The sequence below is a fragment of the Bison bison genome, unplaced genomic scaffold (genome assembly GCF_000754665.1).
Source record: "Bison bison bison isolate TAMUID 2011002044 unplaced genomic scaffold, Bison_UMD1.0 scf7180017864224, whole genome shotgun sequence".
Taxonomy (NCBI): domain Eukaryota; kingdom Metazoa; phylum Chordata; class Mammalia; order Artiodactyla; family Bovidae; genus Bison; species Bison bison.
The window spans coordinates 4,056,872-4,073,856 of NW_011494796.1; the positions used below are offsets into that span (position 1 = coordinate 4,056,872).

General features: G+C 38.0%; 1 protein-coding gene across 7 annotated transcripts in view; it reads left to right on the top strand.

Annotated features, from left to right (window-relative positions):
• LINS (lines homolog (Drosophila)) overlaps positions 1–13,354 on the top strand; it is a 34,362-nt gene extending 21,008 nt beyond the window's left edge. For all 7 annotated transcript variants that reach the window (XM_010845815.1, XM_010845818.1, XM_010845820.1 and 4 more), the window contains 6 exons: positions 4,521–5,020; positions 5,136–5,225; positions 6,060–6,201; positions 6,871–7,461; positions 8,440–8,611; positions 10,390–13,354. In XM_010845815.1, coding sequence (XP_010844117.1) covers positions 4,622–5,020; positions 5,136–5,225; positions 6,060–6,201; positions 6,871–7,461; positions 8,440–8,611; positions 10,390–11,272 — 2,277 coding nt within the window. In that variant the 5' untranslated portion in view covers positions 4,521–4,621 and the 3' untranslated portion in view covers positions 11,273–13,354. The remainder of the gene's footprint in view (positions 1–4,520; positions 5,021–5,135; positions 5,226–6,059; positions 6,202–6,870; positions 7,462–8,439; positions 8,612–10,389) is intronic.
• Positions 13,355–16,985: the final 3,631 nt, after the last annotated feature.

Sequence of the window (16,985 nt, forward strand, 5' to 3'; positions counted from 1 at the left end):
TTGGAGGGAATGATGCTGAAGCTGAAGCTCCAGTACTTTGGCCACCTCATGCAAAGAGTTGACTCATTGGAAAAGACTCTGATGCTGGGAGGGATTGGGGGCAGAAGGAGAAGGGAACGACAGAGGATGAAATAGCTGGGTGGCATCACTGACTCAATGGACGTGAGTCTGAGTGAACTCCGGGAGTTGGTGATGGACTGGAGGCCTGGCTGGCGTGCTGTGATTCATGGGGTTGCAAAGAGTCGGACACAACTGAGTGACTGATCTGATCTTATCTGATCCCTAAATCATTGATTTTGTGTGAGGATGGGTGGGGACCATCTTTTTTATTTGAAAATTGTGGGGACTGTCTTTTTTATATTAAGACTAACATAATACTATTAAGATTTGAGTATAAAATTCAAGTAGTTTATAGTATTTAAACAGTACAAGAGAGACTTTAAGCAAATTTTGTGCTTGTAATGGGCATGCCCTTAGCCCCCTAATATGGGAGTTCACGCTCCTCTGCCATGAGGTGTTTTCTGGAGAAAACTCCAAAAAGCACTACTCATTCACTTGTCCTAATTAGGTCCCTCCTAACATTTGTGTCCTTTCAAGACTAGGCAGATCTCTTGTCATTTATCCAGAATAACTGGATCCACAGCCTGTCAGCATTCTAAGCGTCTTTTATCAGACACCTGCTTTATTGGAATCTCTGAAGAGCCTGGTGTTTGAGGGGTATGCCTTTCTCCAGACCAGTATGGTAATGCAGCTTGAGATGTCCCCATCTTGTAACAGCCATTCCAGAAAAAAAAGTGTGGTTGCTTAATCCCCTAGCTTGTTTTTTCAGGATTTGTCCTTCCTTGCTGTTAGTGATATAATTGCTTGAAAACAGCTACAATTCTCAATTCTCAATGGGCTACCATAGACATTTGTTTCAATGCAATTTTGTTTGGCCAGTATTAATGTCTTAAAAGACACTAAGATCAGGAAAGGTTTATGAGAGAGTAGAAGCCGCCTAGCACCTACTCTCTTCACTCATTTGTTATCTGCCTGCCATTTGTGACCCCTAGTTTATGCTTTTGTGATTTCTTCTGCCTGTAAAGCATATTTTGACTCTGTGTATCTTCAAGTTTATAATTTTTCAATCTGATTTCTCATAACCACTCCTATCAAGGTCCTAGGTCCCACTGTGATAGAAAACAGCCAGTTCTCTCACCCCTAACCCCTGGAAGTGTGTGTTTGTTTACCTAAATTTATTGGCATTCACATTTTAGTTTTGTGTGTTGAAATGATTGAACCTTTCGCAATGGCCCTTTTTATAGGTTGAAAATAGTTGAAATAGCAGTTTTATTCTCACTTGTAAAATTTAAGAACTTAAGATGTATAGAAATATTATCACAGAATATATATAAAAATCTCAATAGTTTTGTTGGGAAGAAATGTTGTAATTAAACTAAAAAGTAAAATAAGCACAATGGAATTCATCTTTGAAGGAGAATGTGAAAACTAATTTCTGCTTTGTGACAGACAAAATATACCAGACAATTAATGAGATGATTTTGTTCAAGCTGATGCAACAGCTGCCGCCGCCAAGTCGCTTCAGTCGTGTCCGACTCTGTGTGACCCCATGGACTGCAGCCTACCAGGCTTCTCTGTCCATGGGATGCAACAGGGAGAATGTTTATTAATGGGAACCTCTTGAAGAAGGAGAAAATACAGAGTTTATAAAAGTAGGAAGTCAGTAAGGAAAGGTGGAGGTGGGTCCTATCACCAGTGGTCAGCCCTTCCTTGGAACACAGAAGGTGTAGCGCTTCTTAACCATGACTGCTTTCTGGAAGCACAAGGCTCAGGTCAATTTTAACATTGCCGGATGGAACAAGGTTACTGCTATTACCATACTTATGTTTATAAACTGTGTGATATATGCACCATAGAAGTTTGTTTTATTAAAATCTATAGGATTCTTAATATTTCTGCACTAAAGGACTAGAACAGGGCAGCTTTGCCTTATAAGGGTGACCAGGGGTTGGAAGTCCTTTGAAATAAAGCAAGGGGAAGAACCCACTGCAGAGGGAGGGCGGAAGACCAGGGGCAGGCCAGCGGCCCGTGGTCAAAGTGGGACCCAGTGAAGGAGACCGCGCTCCCTCCGAGACTGCTTCTGGTGAGGAGGGAAGGGGTGAAAGATGGGTGTTTGTCAGTGGGCCAGGCTAAAGGAGAGAATTCCATGGGTTTTGTTAAAGGATGCATTTTAAAAGGATAAGATCATGACCCATATAAAATGAAGGTGGAACGAATTTTTTTAACTAATTAAAGAACTAGCCAAATGTCACAACCATTTTAAAAGTTGATGAACTGTGAATTTATATAGAGAAGGAATATTAAAATGAGTTTACAGATGAAAGCAAAACTGGGTTTTCCCACTACAGGGAGGGTTACCCTTTCACCAGACGATTATGGGCATGTCCATAAACAAGAATTATTTGCATTGCTATTAGTTACCTATAATTTACCAAGGTGTAAAATAGTGTAAAGAATATGCCTGCCAATGCAGGAGACACAGATTAGATCCCAGAGCTGGCAAGAGACCCTGGAAAAGGAAATGGCAACCCACTCCAACATTCTTGCTCTGGAGATCCCATGGACAGAGGAGCCTGGTGGGCTGCAGTCCATGGGGTCACAGAAGAGTCTGACATGACTTAGCAACTAAGCAACAACAACAAAACAGCTCAAAGGCAGTGAAAAGACCAAGCCCCATCGGATCAGGTAATTCCCAGCGGCCCCATTATTCCATTGAAAGGCTATTCAGTAATCTCTCTTGGTCACACCACGGTCTTTAGTTTTTCCTAGCCGTGCCTGCTCTGTAGTAACTACATGCTTTCTCTAATAGTCATCTGTCAGTTGTTTACCCATTTTTCTCCTTAAAAGCCATGTCTGATTTTTTCCTTTCTTTCTGGTCTCCATCAGGTCAGAGGAGCCTGAGACATCCAGGATATATAAATTTGTAACCAACTACAAATACAAATTAGTTTCCTCATGTTTGGATTGCTTTTGCTTAATATCCTGTCTTTTTCTTGGGATGGCATTAAAATTTTTTAACTTAATGTTATGAAAATTAATATTGAGAGTGCCTTGGACAGCAAGGTGATCAGACCAGTTAATCCTAAAGGAAATCAACCCTGAATATTCATAGGAAGGACTGATGCTGAAGTTCCAGTATTTTGGCCACCTGATGAGAAGAGCCAACTCATTGGAAAAGACCCTGATGCTGGGAAAGATTGAAGGCAGGAGGAAAAGTGGGTGACTGAGGATGAGATGGTTGGATGGCATCATTGATTCAATGAACATGAGTTTAAGCAAATTCTGAGAGATGGTGAAGGACAGGGAAGCTGGCATACTGCAATCCTGGGGTCCCAAAGAGTCAGACATGACTTAGAGATTGAACAACAATGTTATTAATTTTAAGTTGGGAGTTAATCAGCATAACCATAATAATTTGGCCACATAGCCATAATAATTTGGCCACATAGCATTCTACGGAGAAGGCAATGGCACCCCACTCCAGTACTCTTGCTTGGAAAATCCCATGGATGGAGGAGCCTGTTAGGCTGCAATCCATGAGGTCGCTAAGAGTCGGACACGACTGAGCGACTTCCTTTCACTTTTCACTTTCGTGCATTGGAGAAGGAAATGGCAACCCACTCCAGTGTTCTTGCCTGGAGAATCCCAGGGACGGGGAAGCCTGGTGGGCTGCTGTCTGTGGGGTTGCACAGAGTCAGACATGACTGAAGTGACTTAGCATAGCATTCTGACGTTAGATTTTCATCTGTAAGTTGAAGGTGAAAGTTAATGAATTTGTGTTGTGGGCCAAGTGGTTCTCAACCTAGACAATTTTGCCCTCCCCCTAACCCCCAGGGCCTGCTACTGACATCTAATCAGTAGAGGCCAGAAATGCTGCTAAACTTCCTACAATGCATAAGACAGCCCACCAAAGCAAAATTACCCAGTTCTTACTGTTAATCACGCCAATGTTGGGAAACCCTAATAGCCCATTGAAGAAGGTTAGAGGAAAGCTGAAGTTTTTGCTATGATAAAACTAAAAATAATTTTATGGTCTTAAATCTACATGAAAAACATACATTTTGTTTTTATACATTAAAAATAATGTTATTACCAATTTTCCATATTTAAAAATTATGCAGTCAGTATTACCTTTAACTTGAGAGACTAAATAAATAGAGGTGCTTTTCCATTAGAAGGAGAGGGTGAGAGGAATTGAGAAAGTGGCATTGGAACACCTACATTACCAAATGTAAAATAGCCAGCTAGCAGGAAGTTGCTAGGTAACATGGCCTAGAAGGGTGGCTGGGTTAGGAGGTTCAAGAGGGAGGGGATATTTGTATACTTATGGCTGATTCACATTGTTGTACAGCAGAACCCAACACAACCTTGTAAAGTAATTATCCTCCAATTAAAACAGGTGCCCTTCCTTTGTAATGTGTATAACACTTGCACTTTTAAAATTACTTTTCCGATTTTAGGTTTTACTGAAGAAACGTCTTAGAGATTGATCGCATTTCCAAGGTTAACATTTACAATTGGAGTTGTTGACCTTCTTCTAAGAAAGATTTTGGCCATCAAAATGGAAACTTTCTTTGAAGCTTTAGAACAATTATACAAGAAGGTACTTCTTGGAGCCACACTTGAAAATGACAGCCATGATTACATCTTTTATCTCTACCCAGCATTTTCAGATCAAGATTGTTCTACAACCACCTCCTCAGACTGCTCAAACGCCCCTGATGTTCAGGACAAGCAGGAGCCATCCTCTGTCAGTTTACCTTCCTTTTCTGTAGCACCTATGTGTTTGCAGAGACATTCTCAGATGAGCAGTACCCGAGAAATAATGCTCCTTCAGTTAACAGTGATCAAAGTGATGATAATCAGAATATTGTCTGTGGAAACTGAATTCCATGCAAAGGAGAAATACAGAGATATAATTAAAATTCTTTTAAAATCATCTGACATCGAATCTCAATTGGTAAGCCCATTTACTTTGTGTGTGTGTGTGTGTTTTTTTTAAGATCTAGATTTTTTTTAAATGAAAGTTTTAAAACAGTCAGCAACAGTAGGTAAATGTATTTGTTTTCCTGTAGACCTGTATGTTCCAAAACTCGGAAAAATTGTTATCTCACATGGCTGCAAAGTGTCTTGCGCTAATTCTGTATTTCCAACTGAAGGAAAAGGTAAGATAAGTAGTCAAATTATGTTACTATTACTTTTATATTTTCTTTAAAATTGATCTCTGGCATTCAGTTTTTTTATCAATAAAATATTTGCTCACATAATGTGTAAATCCACAAAAATGTAAGAATAAAATAATATGTTGGTGACTTATTTCAAGGATTAGAGTCTTAAATACATTATAAATCATTACAGATAAGATTCTTAACTCAAAAGATAGACTGCAAGTCAGAGAGTCCATAACTGTTCAGATTCTCAAAGGAGTAGGTGGGCCTCCTTCCTCCCTTCCAAAAACAAGGCTTAGGAGCCCCTGCTTGAGACTAAGAACCATTTTCATAGGTTTAATATAAATTCTAAGAGTGGTCCTCAGCATAGTGAAAAAATATGAACAAATTAATCATTTTTCTCTTATCTCTGAATTAGTTAATAAATATATCTAAACATTTCCTGACTTATTTTAGCTATAATTGCTTGTTCCTTTCTTAAAACAACATTCTTTCCTGAATACAAAAAGGTGGTATGTACAATAGAAAATTTGGAAAAAGAGAAAATGTATAAAGACCAAAATTAAAATTTCATATCATTCCAGCCACCAGAGATAATAACCACCGCTAATATTTCATGTTGCTTCTTGGTTTTCTATTTCTATGGCGTATTAAATTTCTTGACTTAAGGAATACTGGGATATTTATGTCCTTGTTTTAGCAAATATACTTTTTTTTTTGGAACAAAGTAAACAATGTTGTGTAGAATTGTGTATTTAATAGATAGTTTGTAATGGCAAAGAAAATGTTGTATTACAACTTACTACTTAAAAATTTTTTTCTCACTTATAGATAACATTGAGTAATTCCTGGATTTCTTTTTGCCAAAAAAATATTTCTGAATATTCTGAAAGTAATAAAGTAGTGTACTGCCTCTGGATACTTACCTTTGTAATTAAAGAAATCTTTAAAGATACATCTTCACAAAAAACAGGTATGAACTATGTTCCCCAATAAACAATTGTCATTGTCTTATTCCCAGGGAGCATTATATTTCTATGAGTAAAACTTATTTTACAACCTCTAATTGTTTTGAAGTATGAAAAACTAAAAACCATGCCCCATAGTGTTTGATTGAGGATACCTTTTTAAAAGAAAAAATGTAAAACTTCACTATTACTGGATTTCCCTGGTAGCTTAGACGATAAAGCATCTGCCTACAATGTGGGAGACCTGGGTTCAATCCCTGGGTCAGGAATATCTTCTGGAGAAAGAAATGGCAACCCACTCCAGTATTCTCACCTGGAAAATCCCATGGACGGGGAGGAACCTGGAAAGCTATAGTCCATGGGGTCGCAAAGAGTCGGACAAGACTGCGCGACTTCACTTTCTTTTCACTATTATTAAAAATTCAAATTAAAGCTTTTCATTTTTGTATGTCCTTTGCATAGTCTGATGTTGCTGATGTTTGTAAAATGGATATTAGCCGTGATTATTAGCTGTTGGCATGTTTATCTTCATTTGTTTGTGTTAGAGGTAAATAATCCAATCCATTTTTTCGCCTTACGACGTGATGATGATTTTAAAAATTGAATTGTAAAATTGTGTTTTAAGAAAACTTTGTTTTTCCTGTTGCTTATAATTACTATTTTTATAATTGCAGAAATTCTAAAACAGTTCCTGACTCCTTTTGACACTCTTTTTGAAGCCTTTTACAAGTCCTTACTTTCTCAGCATTTTGAAAACCACCAAGATGCTTCTAAACTAATAAACAGTTTGATATGTTTCCTGGAATTGCTTGAACTTCTTATAGCCTCCAGAATCTACCTGAAGTTACATTACACTTGCCAGAGGATTTTATTTTTGAAACCTTCTTGTGTGTTTGATGTTATTACCTGGCCTATTCAGGCTTTTGTCAAAAGGAAGTTGATCATCTTCATCAAAAAGTGCCTTCTCTGCAAAGTGGGTGAAGACCTTTGTCGGGGATCTGTCCCTACCTTCATGCCACCAGATAACCCTTTGGATGTGGACCTTTTAGCTTTGGCCAGTGCTGTTCTGCAAGCTGTGGATTTGGGCTTGTTGAGGACATTGTCTGTCCGTGGAAAATGTTCCTGCTTTGGAGGTGGTGAAGTCCTAGCTGGATATGAGCATGACCCTGGTCCAGATCATGTGATTCTTAGAGCATTGAGTTTACTTATCATAAGATCCTTAGAAATCAAGTTTCAAAATTGTTCTTCAGCAAATGAAATGAAAGGTAACTTTCTGAGTGCCTTTTGTATGTAAAGTAATGGATAATTATTTACTGAAGTAAAATTATTCATAATTATCAAAGCTCAGGATTGTAATTTCACTAACTTAGGTTGTATCTTATTCTAGTTATAATTTATTAAATTTTCTTCCAATAAAGATAAAAAGCTAGAATTGTCTTTTTAAAAGTTTCAGTTTTGTGTGCTAAACTGAATTTTCATAGCATAGTTAATAACTGTAGTTAAAAGAAAAATATTGTTGAGTCTCTTCAAAGTAAGCAATGTTAGTCAATTCATGTTCAGATATTTGTGGTATATTATTCATATTTTCCTTCACAAAATTGGTATATCTACTAATACAGAGTTTTGATAATTAGGAGTTGAATTAAACTAATGTAGGGTGTAATCCTGTGCAGTTGTCATTTACAACACTAGATGGCGTTGGTTACATAAATCAAGAGTTTTAAATTGCAGTTAAAATGCCTCAAAACCTTTTTGACTTTTGTGCTTAATAGTAGTACTTTCTTTTAATGCTTTAAAAAACTTGAAACAAACAAGAACTTTTTCTGCTGGTATTTTGAAGGCAAATTATTTTTGTTTGGTTGTATTGTTGCCTCTAGTACAAACACTGTGGCATCCAGTGAAGCAATTTCTGTTCTACTGTTTCTTCATTTATGTTTTTAGCAAGAACTCATGTAACTTTTATTTCTCAGAGATACTACCTATTTGACACTGTGGCAAATAGATGATCTGGCTATATATTTTAACTATATCCTACCAAGTGGGTCTTTTTTGTTTTTTTCTCTGAAGCTCAATTTCCTAATATTACAGAGTAGAGATAATCCCTAACTCAAACTTTTGAATGTGTGAATTATGATAATGCATTTTAAAGTGCTCTAGATGTTATAAATATATGTGAATAGGTAAGTTATTATAAATGCATTCATAAACTGTTGTTTCCTCTTTAAATTTTTCATTTTTTGAAGTTGATTACCAGAGGTTCATGTCTGAGTTACTGACCTTCTTAAAGCCTCACCTTCAGCCCTCTCTGCAATCACACAATCTCTGTGAGTGGTTGTCTAGGGTCTTCATAGAACAAGACGATGACATGCTGGAGGCTGCCAAAGCATTGCTGGGCATCTACCTGAAGTTGACCAGGTTTGTATATTTTAAAGTAATTATACTAACTAACATGGCCAGGAAAGCAGAAAACATTTTTAATAATGTATTGGACATACAATTTACTTTCCATCATTAGGGGAAAAAATCCCTAACAATCTTGTGGTTTCCTTATAAGTTCCAATTCCTTTAACACTGCCCTACATGAAAATAGATTACAATTGAGTTCTCATTATGAAAACTTGAATGGCTAAACAGATCTAGGAATTAGAACTAAACTGAGATTAGACAATATGGATTCTGGCTGAGTCTCCATCTTTGCTTTACCTGTGTGATCAAGAATAAGTTAATACCATTGTTTAAGTCATAATTTAACTGAAATTTGAAACTCTTTTCACCCTTAAGACTAACTTGTCTGTATTGAACTTCTGTAAGGTGATTTTTGCCTTTGTAAAGCTGAATTCAAACTTGTAAGTAATCAAAGGAACTTTTAATATACAGTTGAATTGGTACTGATATCATCTTGAGGCAGATATCTGAAATTGATTATGAAGTTATGTTACTGATGACATTTTATACTGATCCTATTTCTGTTTATTAAAAGATCTGTACTTGGGTCATTCTTATGGCAAGTGTCTGTAATTGGTTATGAAGTTAATAACTGATGACCTTTTACAGTATTTCTGCTTCTGCTTTATTAAAACCGTAAAGTATTTGCTTTATTTCCATTTCTTTCCTGGCTTCAGAGAAAGGGATTTCTTACTAATGGTTGTCGGTGTGGTGTTGTGCTGCCAGTTCTTACTTGTGTTATGACACTTCTGGCAATGACTGCTTTCAGACTGTAAGTGTTTGGGGCCAATTTTCAAAAGGTTCTAATCAAGAACACAGAATGCATGCATGTGATTTGAATTAGGCTCAGAAACGGTCAAATACAAATTCAGTCTGAATACACATGCCTTGAAGAATATATAGTCATATTCAAAGCTGACTTCTTATGCCTCAGGAAAGAGGAAGCTTCTGAAGTAAATTCATTTTGCATGTGAATTTCTAATTTTCTTGAATTTTGTGTGATCACAGAGGCCTGTGCTCATGTCATATATATATTTTTTAATGTAACTGAATTGGTTAAGATTAGTTGTAAATGATAGAAATCAATATAAACTAGTCTAAGCCAAAAAAGGAATTTACTTCCTGGGAATTCCAAGGAATCAAGTTGGCATCAGGTACAACTGTGCATGACTTAAATCATGTCACTGATTATTTCTCTTTGTTTCTGTCTCATAGCTTTGAATTCATTTTCAGGCAGGGCCACCAGCAGTGCCAGACTTACAGCAACCTTACAGTTAAGATCTTTAATAGGCCAGCAGAAATCCCAGAGGAGGTCTGATTAACCTGCATGGGTCACAGATTCATGTTGGAATCATGGTGGCTAGGACCATGGGTACTCTGATTAGTTAGCCTGGGTCGCCTGCCCACCCGTGCTGAGACAAGTGTGGAAGGAAAGGAAGGAGGTTAATTCCCACCTTACCATGTGGAATTAGTTACCTGTAGGAATAAGAGACTCTGATGTCAATAGACAGGAAGATGGAGGGCATTTGTTGGACAGATAAAAACTAGAACTACCAAAGTCAAAGGATATCATTTATTTTATTGGATCAGGTTTGTATAGAGTTTGTAGAGATTGTTTTGAATTTTTTTCTTTTTAAAATAATGCATAGATTAAAAAATAATCTGGCAGAATTTATGGTATGTGAATCATATCTGTCAAAACTTATATTTATAAAGAGTCATTAATCTGGAGTGTCTGTTATTTTCAGAGAATGTGAAGCTACTGAAAGCTTGACCCAAGAAAAAGAAATGTGGAACCATCACACACATGAAAATGGCTATAATCCACACTGTATTTTTTTATTTTTATTAAAAAATATAGGATTTGATTCTACCGTTCTTCTTGATTTTTTGATTTCATCAGAAACTTGTTTTCTTGAATATTTTGTTAGATACTTAAAATTATTGCAAAAAGACTGGGATAATTTTTTAACCATTTGCAACTATTTTGATGTAACTGAATCTAAAGATACCATACATATTTGTTGTATCTCCTCACTTGTCCAAGGTAGAAACAGCAACTCAGCAGAAGCTAGTCCTTTGGCTGTTGTTGGTAGTCACACAGATGCTCATTCTTGGGTCTCCTGGGCTTCTGCTGCTTCTTCTGAACCACTGAACCATGGTGTAACGTTGGAGAAGGCCCACACCAAGCTCCAGGCTAATTATCTTTCTACCCCAGGAGCTTCTCAAAGTCTGGTAGATTATGACAGCTCTGATGATTCTGAAGAAGGATCCACAAGCCTGTGTTTAGTAAACAGCAGACTAACGTCTTCACACCAAGAAGCAATGAAGAAAACTCAGGACACATTTGGAGCAAGCGGGGATAAAAAAGAACTTAGCCCAGAGTCTCAGTCAAGGCCTCTGGTTACTGAAGAATCTAATACCCTGTTCTCTGTTTATTGTGACATAGCCCCAAATAACACTGCTTCTGAAGTGGGAATATCTTACAGAACAGTAAAGTGCTTTGAAGAGCTACAAGGTGCCATTTACCGTTTGCAGAAGAAAAATCTGTTCCCGTATAATCCAACAGCACTTTTAAAGTTGTTAAAACATATCGAGACAATATATAATAAAAGTATGACCCCTTCTTAAAACAGTGACATTTTATTTCCAGGAACTGTTTTTCCCCTTAATATAGTTGTGCCTTAATGAGATAACAGTATTAAAAATAATAAATAAACCTCAAAAGAGTTTTCTAAACCATGCTTTTTTGCCTTTTGGGAGCAGCCTAGTGACTGGAAAAGATATATCAGATAACAAGTCACTTGATACAGTTGTACAACATTTGAAATCTATGGTGGTTCAAACTTGCTCAAATTTGGGATAGTTACTGTATTAATTTCTTACTGATACTGTAACAAATTCTGACAAACTTGGTGGCTTAAAAGAACAGAGATTTATTCTTTCTCAGTTTTGGAGGCTAGAAGTTCAAAATCAAGGTGTCCACAGGACTGCACTTTCTCTTAAGGCTCTAGGGGAGAATCTTTCTGGCCATTGCTGTCAATCCTGGGTATTCCTTCACTTCAGTCTCCTCTGTTATCACATGACGTTTTCCCTGTGTGTCTGCTGGTGCTGCTGCTGCTGCTAAGTCGCTTCAGTCGTGTCCAACTCTGTGCAACCCCATAGACGCAGCCCACCAGGCTCCCCAGTCCCTGGGATTCTCCAGGCAAGAACACTGGAGTGGATTGCCATTTCCTTCTCCATCCCTATATGTCTATGGGTATCCAGTTTCCCTCTTTTTAAGTATACCAGTCACTGGATTAGGGCCCAGTCTCATCCAGTATGACCTCTTGTTGTCTGTTGTTTAGTCACTAAGTCATATCCCATTCTTTGTGACTCCATGGACTGTAGCCCGCCAGGCTCCTCTGTCCGTGGGGGTTCTCCAGGCAAGAATCCTGGAGTGGGTTGCCATTTCCTCCTCCAGGGTATCTTCCCAACCCAGGGGTCACAACTTAGCCTCCTGCATTGCCAGGTGGAGTGTTTATCGCTGAGCCACCAGGGAAGCCCCAGTATGAGCTCATCTTAGCTTAATTATATCAGCAGGGACCCTATCTGCAAATAAGGTTACATTCACAGGTCTGGGTAGGCCTGAAATTTGGGGAGGGACACTAAGCCAGTACATTTATTATTTCCCTTTGAGGTGTTTACATGTAATGTGATATGTAAAAAACTTAAATCTTAGTGGTTGTTTAAAGAGAAGTGATTAGCTTCATGTGTGTGTATATATATATATATGTAATCTATGAGAACACAAGTATATTCTTAAGATTTTTTAAAGATACTTTAAAAAGAAATTTTTTCCTGTTTAAAATAGTTGTGATATGAATAATTCTGTCTTTTAGAGAGGAGGCAGTAAATTCAAGTTTTCATGTCATTACAAGCATGCCTCATTTTATTGTGCTTCACTTTGTATTTTGCAGATGCTGCATTTTTTACAGGTTCAAGGTTTGTGGCAACCCTGTGTCATCCAAGTCTTTTGGTGCCATTTTTCCAAAAATATTTGCTCACTTTGTAACATTTTGGTAATTGCAATATATTGGTAATTGCAATATTTCACACTTTCTCATTATTATATTTGTTACAAATATAAAACTTCTAACAGATAAGGAGTTGCTGCTTATGGATGAGCAAAGAAAGTGGTTTCTTAAGATAAAATCTGCTCCCAGTGAAGATTCTCTTAGGATTGTTGAAATGACAACAAAGGATTTAAAAATATTTTATAAGCTTAGTTGATAAAGCAGTGGCTTTAACATTTTCAGCATTGCTGAAGGCTCAGATGATGGTTAGTATTTTTTTAGCAATAAATATTTCTTTATTATAGTATGTAGGCATAATGCCATCGCACACTTACTAGACTACAGTATAGTGTAAACTTAACTAGTTTATATGCACTGAGAAGCCAAAAAGTCTGTGTGATTCCCCTTACTGTGATACTTGATTTACTGTGATAATTTGGAACTGAGTCCAGAGTATCTCCAAGGTCTGCCTGTGAGGGATTTGTATACTGAGAGTGTAACTGTATTCTGCTGGTGAGTCTGTCATTAAGGCAGTCTAAAATGTCATCCTTAAAACATTTTTAAATGACCCTTTTATAGATAAATATAAGGAGACTGAACCTACCAAACATTAAAATATATTTTAGTGTTAGTCACTCAGTCATATCTGACTCTTTGCAACCCCATGGGCTGTAGCCTGCCAGGCTCATCTCTCCATGGGATTCTCCAGGCAAGAATACTGCAGTGGTTTGCCATTTCCTCCTCCAGGGTGTCTTCCCAACCCAGGGATAGATCCAGGGTCTATTGCAAGCAGTTTCACCACCATCTAAGCCACCAGGAATGCCTAAAATATATTTTAAAGGCTGTGTTAATAAAACAGATTAGTACTCATTGAAGTAGAAAAAGGAAAATCAGTGGAGCTAAATAGAGGATGGCTAATCATTATAAAAATGAGATGCTAATATTAACCAAAGAGAAATGCAGAGGTCAAAAAGTTTGGTAACAAAATTGGGGGTATACATTGGGACAGCTTCTTCTATGTGAAAAAATGTATCTTCTGCTTATAAAAGCAAAAGACTAGAAATACCTGGTTAAATGTCAAAATATATATACTCATAGTATATATGTTAAGTTATATATATACTTATGGAAAGAATGGGCTATATTCATGTTAAATGAAGCACCTACAATAAAAAACAAAAGTAAATATACCAGAGTCCCATTTGTTTAAGGAGAGAAGGCAGGGAAGGAGTAATGCACACACTTAACATATTTATATATGCCTTTCTGTGTCTATAGAAAGCTTGACTTCTCATTGTATATCTTGTTTTACTTTTTAACTGAATACTTTTTTTTAATTAAAATTACTTTTTTAAAAGAAACCTGATTCTTTTGTTTTTAGGGGTACATAAATGCTAAATGCACTAAAGCCATGCTTATATAGATGTGTTTTTTACCTGTGTTTCTCTATAAGATTAATAAGGAACCGTCAACCCCTTGTTATATGTAAAATGAGAAAAAGGCAATCTCATGTATGCTGAGTGTTGGGATTTCAGAGATGCTACATGTATAACTAACCTTTAGGTGTAAGTCAGTTTGTCCTGCCCTCACTGAAACCCTAGTATTAGTGAGGATGACTGGCACTAGCAGTGTGATAACTTTCCTGGCTGTTCAGAGTATCCAGAGCTGTCCTGAGTTAGTCTATAAGGGAAAACACAAAGCTAGTGATACACAATGAGTTCCTAGTCTGTAACTCCACCTCTTCTCCAAGTAAATACATATGCGCATTCAAGTGAGCACAATTTATTCAATCTAAATTTATAAATCAATAAATTATGAATCTATTGTTTTAACTTAAAATGGAGACAGCAAAATACACACATGCTGCTGCTGCTAAGTCACTTCAGTCATGTCTGACTCTGTGCGACCCCATAGACGGCAGCCTACCAGGCTCCCCCATCCCTGGGATTCTCCAGGCAAGAACACTGGAGTGGGTTGCCATTTCCTTCTCCAATGCATGAAAGTGAAAAGCGAAAGTGAAGTCGCTCAGTCGTGTCCGACTCTTAGCGACCCCATGGACTGCAGCCTACCAGGCTCCTCCGCCCATGGGATTTTCCAGGCAAGAGTACTGGAGTGGGGTGCCATTGCCTTCTCTGAATACAGACATATATGACTTGACTTTTCACAAATAGCATGTTTATGAAACCAGTACCCAACTCAAGAAACATTACTGGTGCTCAGGAGTCCCCCTGGGAAACCTCTCTAGTCATAACTCACTGGTAAAGGTAACTATACCCTAAAATGAGACAACTAGATTAATTTTGCCTAGTTTTGTCTTTTATGTAAATGGATCATAGAGTATATGTTTTTTTATATATTGCTTCTTCAATGATATTTGGAACATGGTCTAATTTGTTTTTTAAATAATTGCCAAGTAGTTGCATTTCAGCTGTTACTAGTAACAAAATACTTACAACTCCTTAAAATTGTAGATGGCACTCCCAATGTGCCAGGATGGTGAAATTGATAGTGGTTGAAACAAAATAGAGACTGAAACAGGTTATACAGGACCTTGTGTAATTGGCCCCAACCTGTTTCTCTAGCCTCACCTGTGGTTCTCCCCCAACCCCCTGTCTTAGGAACACCGCCTTTTGCCTTATAAATTTGTCGAGCCCCATCTTTTTTTCTTTTGTTGTGGGTTTTTAAAATTTTATTTGTTTTTTGGTTAAGCCCCATCTTAAATGTTGGACCTGTGAAAACTCCTCCACCTGTTTTGAACCATTAGATCCTACCTGCTTTGTATTTTCTTCACTGTGTTCTTTCCTATATTATAGCATTTGTCACATTATGTTTTAATAGCTTTTCAACAGCCTCCATCTGGCATGTTCTTTTTACATTATCCCTTGTGAATAGCATCATGTCTGCCCCATTATAATAAACACAACCACAAGTGTTGAATAAATGAGAAGAGATCCTCTCCAAGGACTTGATAGTCTCCTGGGGCAGACAGGTATGCAGAAACTTAAAGTCTTTAACTTGTACATCAGTCACACTATGCCAGTTGCTGTTCCAAGTGCTCAGATTATCCTTATAATAATGGGCAGGTACTATCATGATCCCTGTTTTGCAGATGAGATTAACTTGGTAAGGTGGTAAAATCAAAATAATGGATTTAGTCAGTCTAGTTCTGACCTCCTCTCCATAACTGACTGACTTCAAGCATGGGGTGATGCACTATTAATATTAACATTGTTGCAGTGAGTGCAGTGAGTGGTATGAAGAGAAGCCCTGCTGGCAGGCTAGCTTAGGGCCAGTTCATCCAAGAGCTTGTGTGCTGTGCTAAGGAGTTTTGACTGTTTTGTGGGCAGTGGAGAGCCCATGTGGTTTTCAAGTCAGTGACTGGTTTTGTGTGTGAAGAAAGTGACTTAAATAGCAGTATGATACAAGTGGCTGGGCAGACAACTAGAAAAGACTGGAAAGAGTCCTGGGAACATCCAGCTGGCGTCAGGGACAATGAGAATGGAGGAGGAGGAGCTAAGCCTTCTTGCTGAACTCCAGCAGCAGGCCCCTCTGTCCATCAGATCAGATCAGATCAGTCGCTCAGTCGTGTCTGACTCCATGAATTGCAGCACGCCAGGCCTCCCTGTCCATCACCAACTCCGGGAGTTCACTGAGACACGTCCGTCGAGTCAGCAATGCCATCCAGCCATCTCATCCTCTGTCGTCCCCTTCTCCTCCTGCCCCCAATCCCTCCCGGCATCAGAGTCTTTTCCAATGAGTCAACTCTTCGCATGAGGTGGCCAAAGTACTGGAGTTTCAGCTTTAGCATCATTCCTTCCAAAGAAATCCCAGGGCTGATCTCCTTCAGAATGGACTGGTTGGATCTCCTTGCAGTCCAAGGGACTCTCAAGAGTCTGCTCCAAACCACACTTCAAAAGCATCAATTCTTCAGCGCTCAGCCTTCTTCACAGTCCCAACTCTCACATCCATACATGACCACAGGAAAAACCATAGCCTTGACTAGACAAACCTTTGTTGGCAAAGTAATGTCTCTGCTTTTCAATATGCTATCTAGGTTGGTCATAACTTTCCTTCCTAGGAGTAAGCATCTTTTAATTTCATGGCTGCAGTCACCATCTGCAGTGATTTTGGAGCCCCCCAAAATAAAGTCTGACACTGTTTCCACTGTTTCCCCATCTATTTCCCATTAAGTGGTGGGACCGGATGCCATGATCTTCGTTTTCTGATTGTTGAGCTTTAAGCCAACTTTTTCACTCTCCACTTTCATCAAGAGGCTTTTGAGTTCCTCT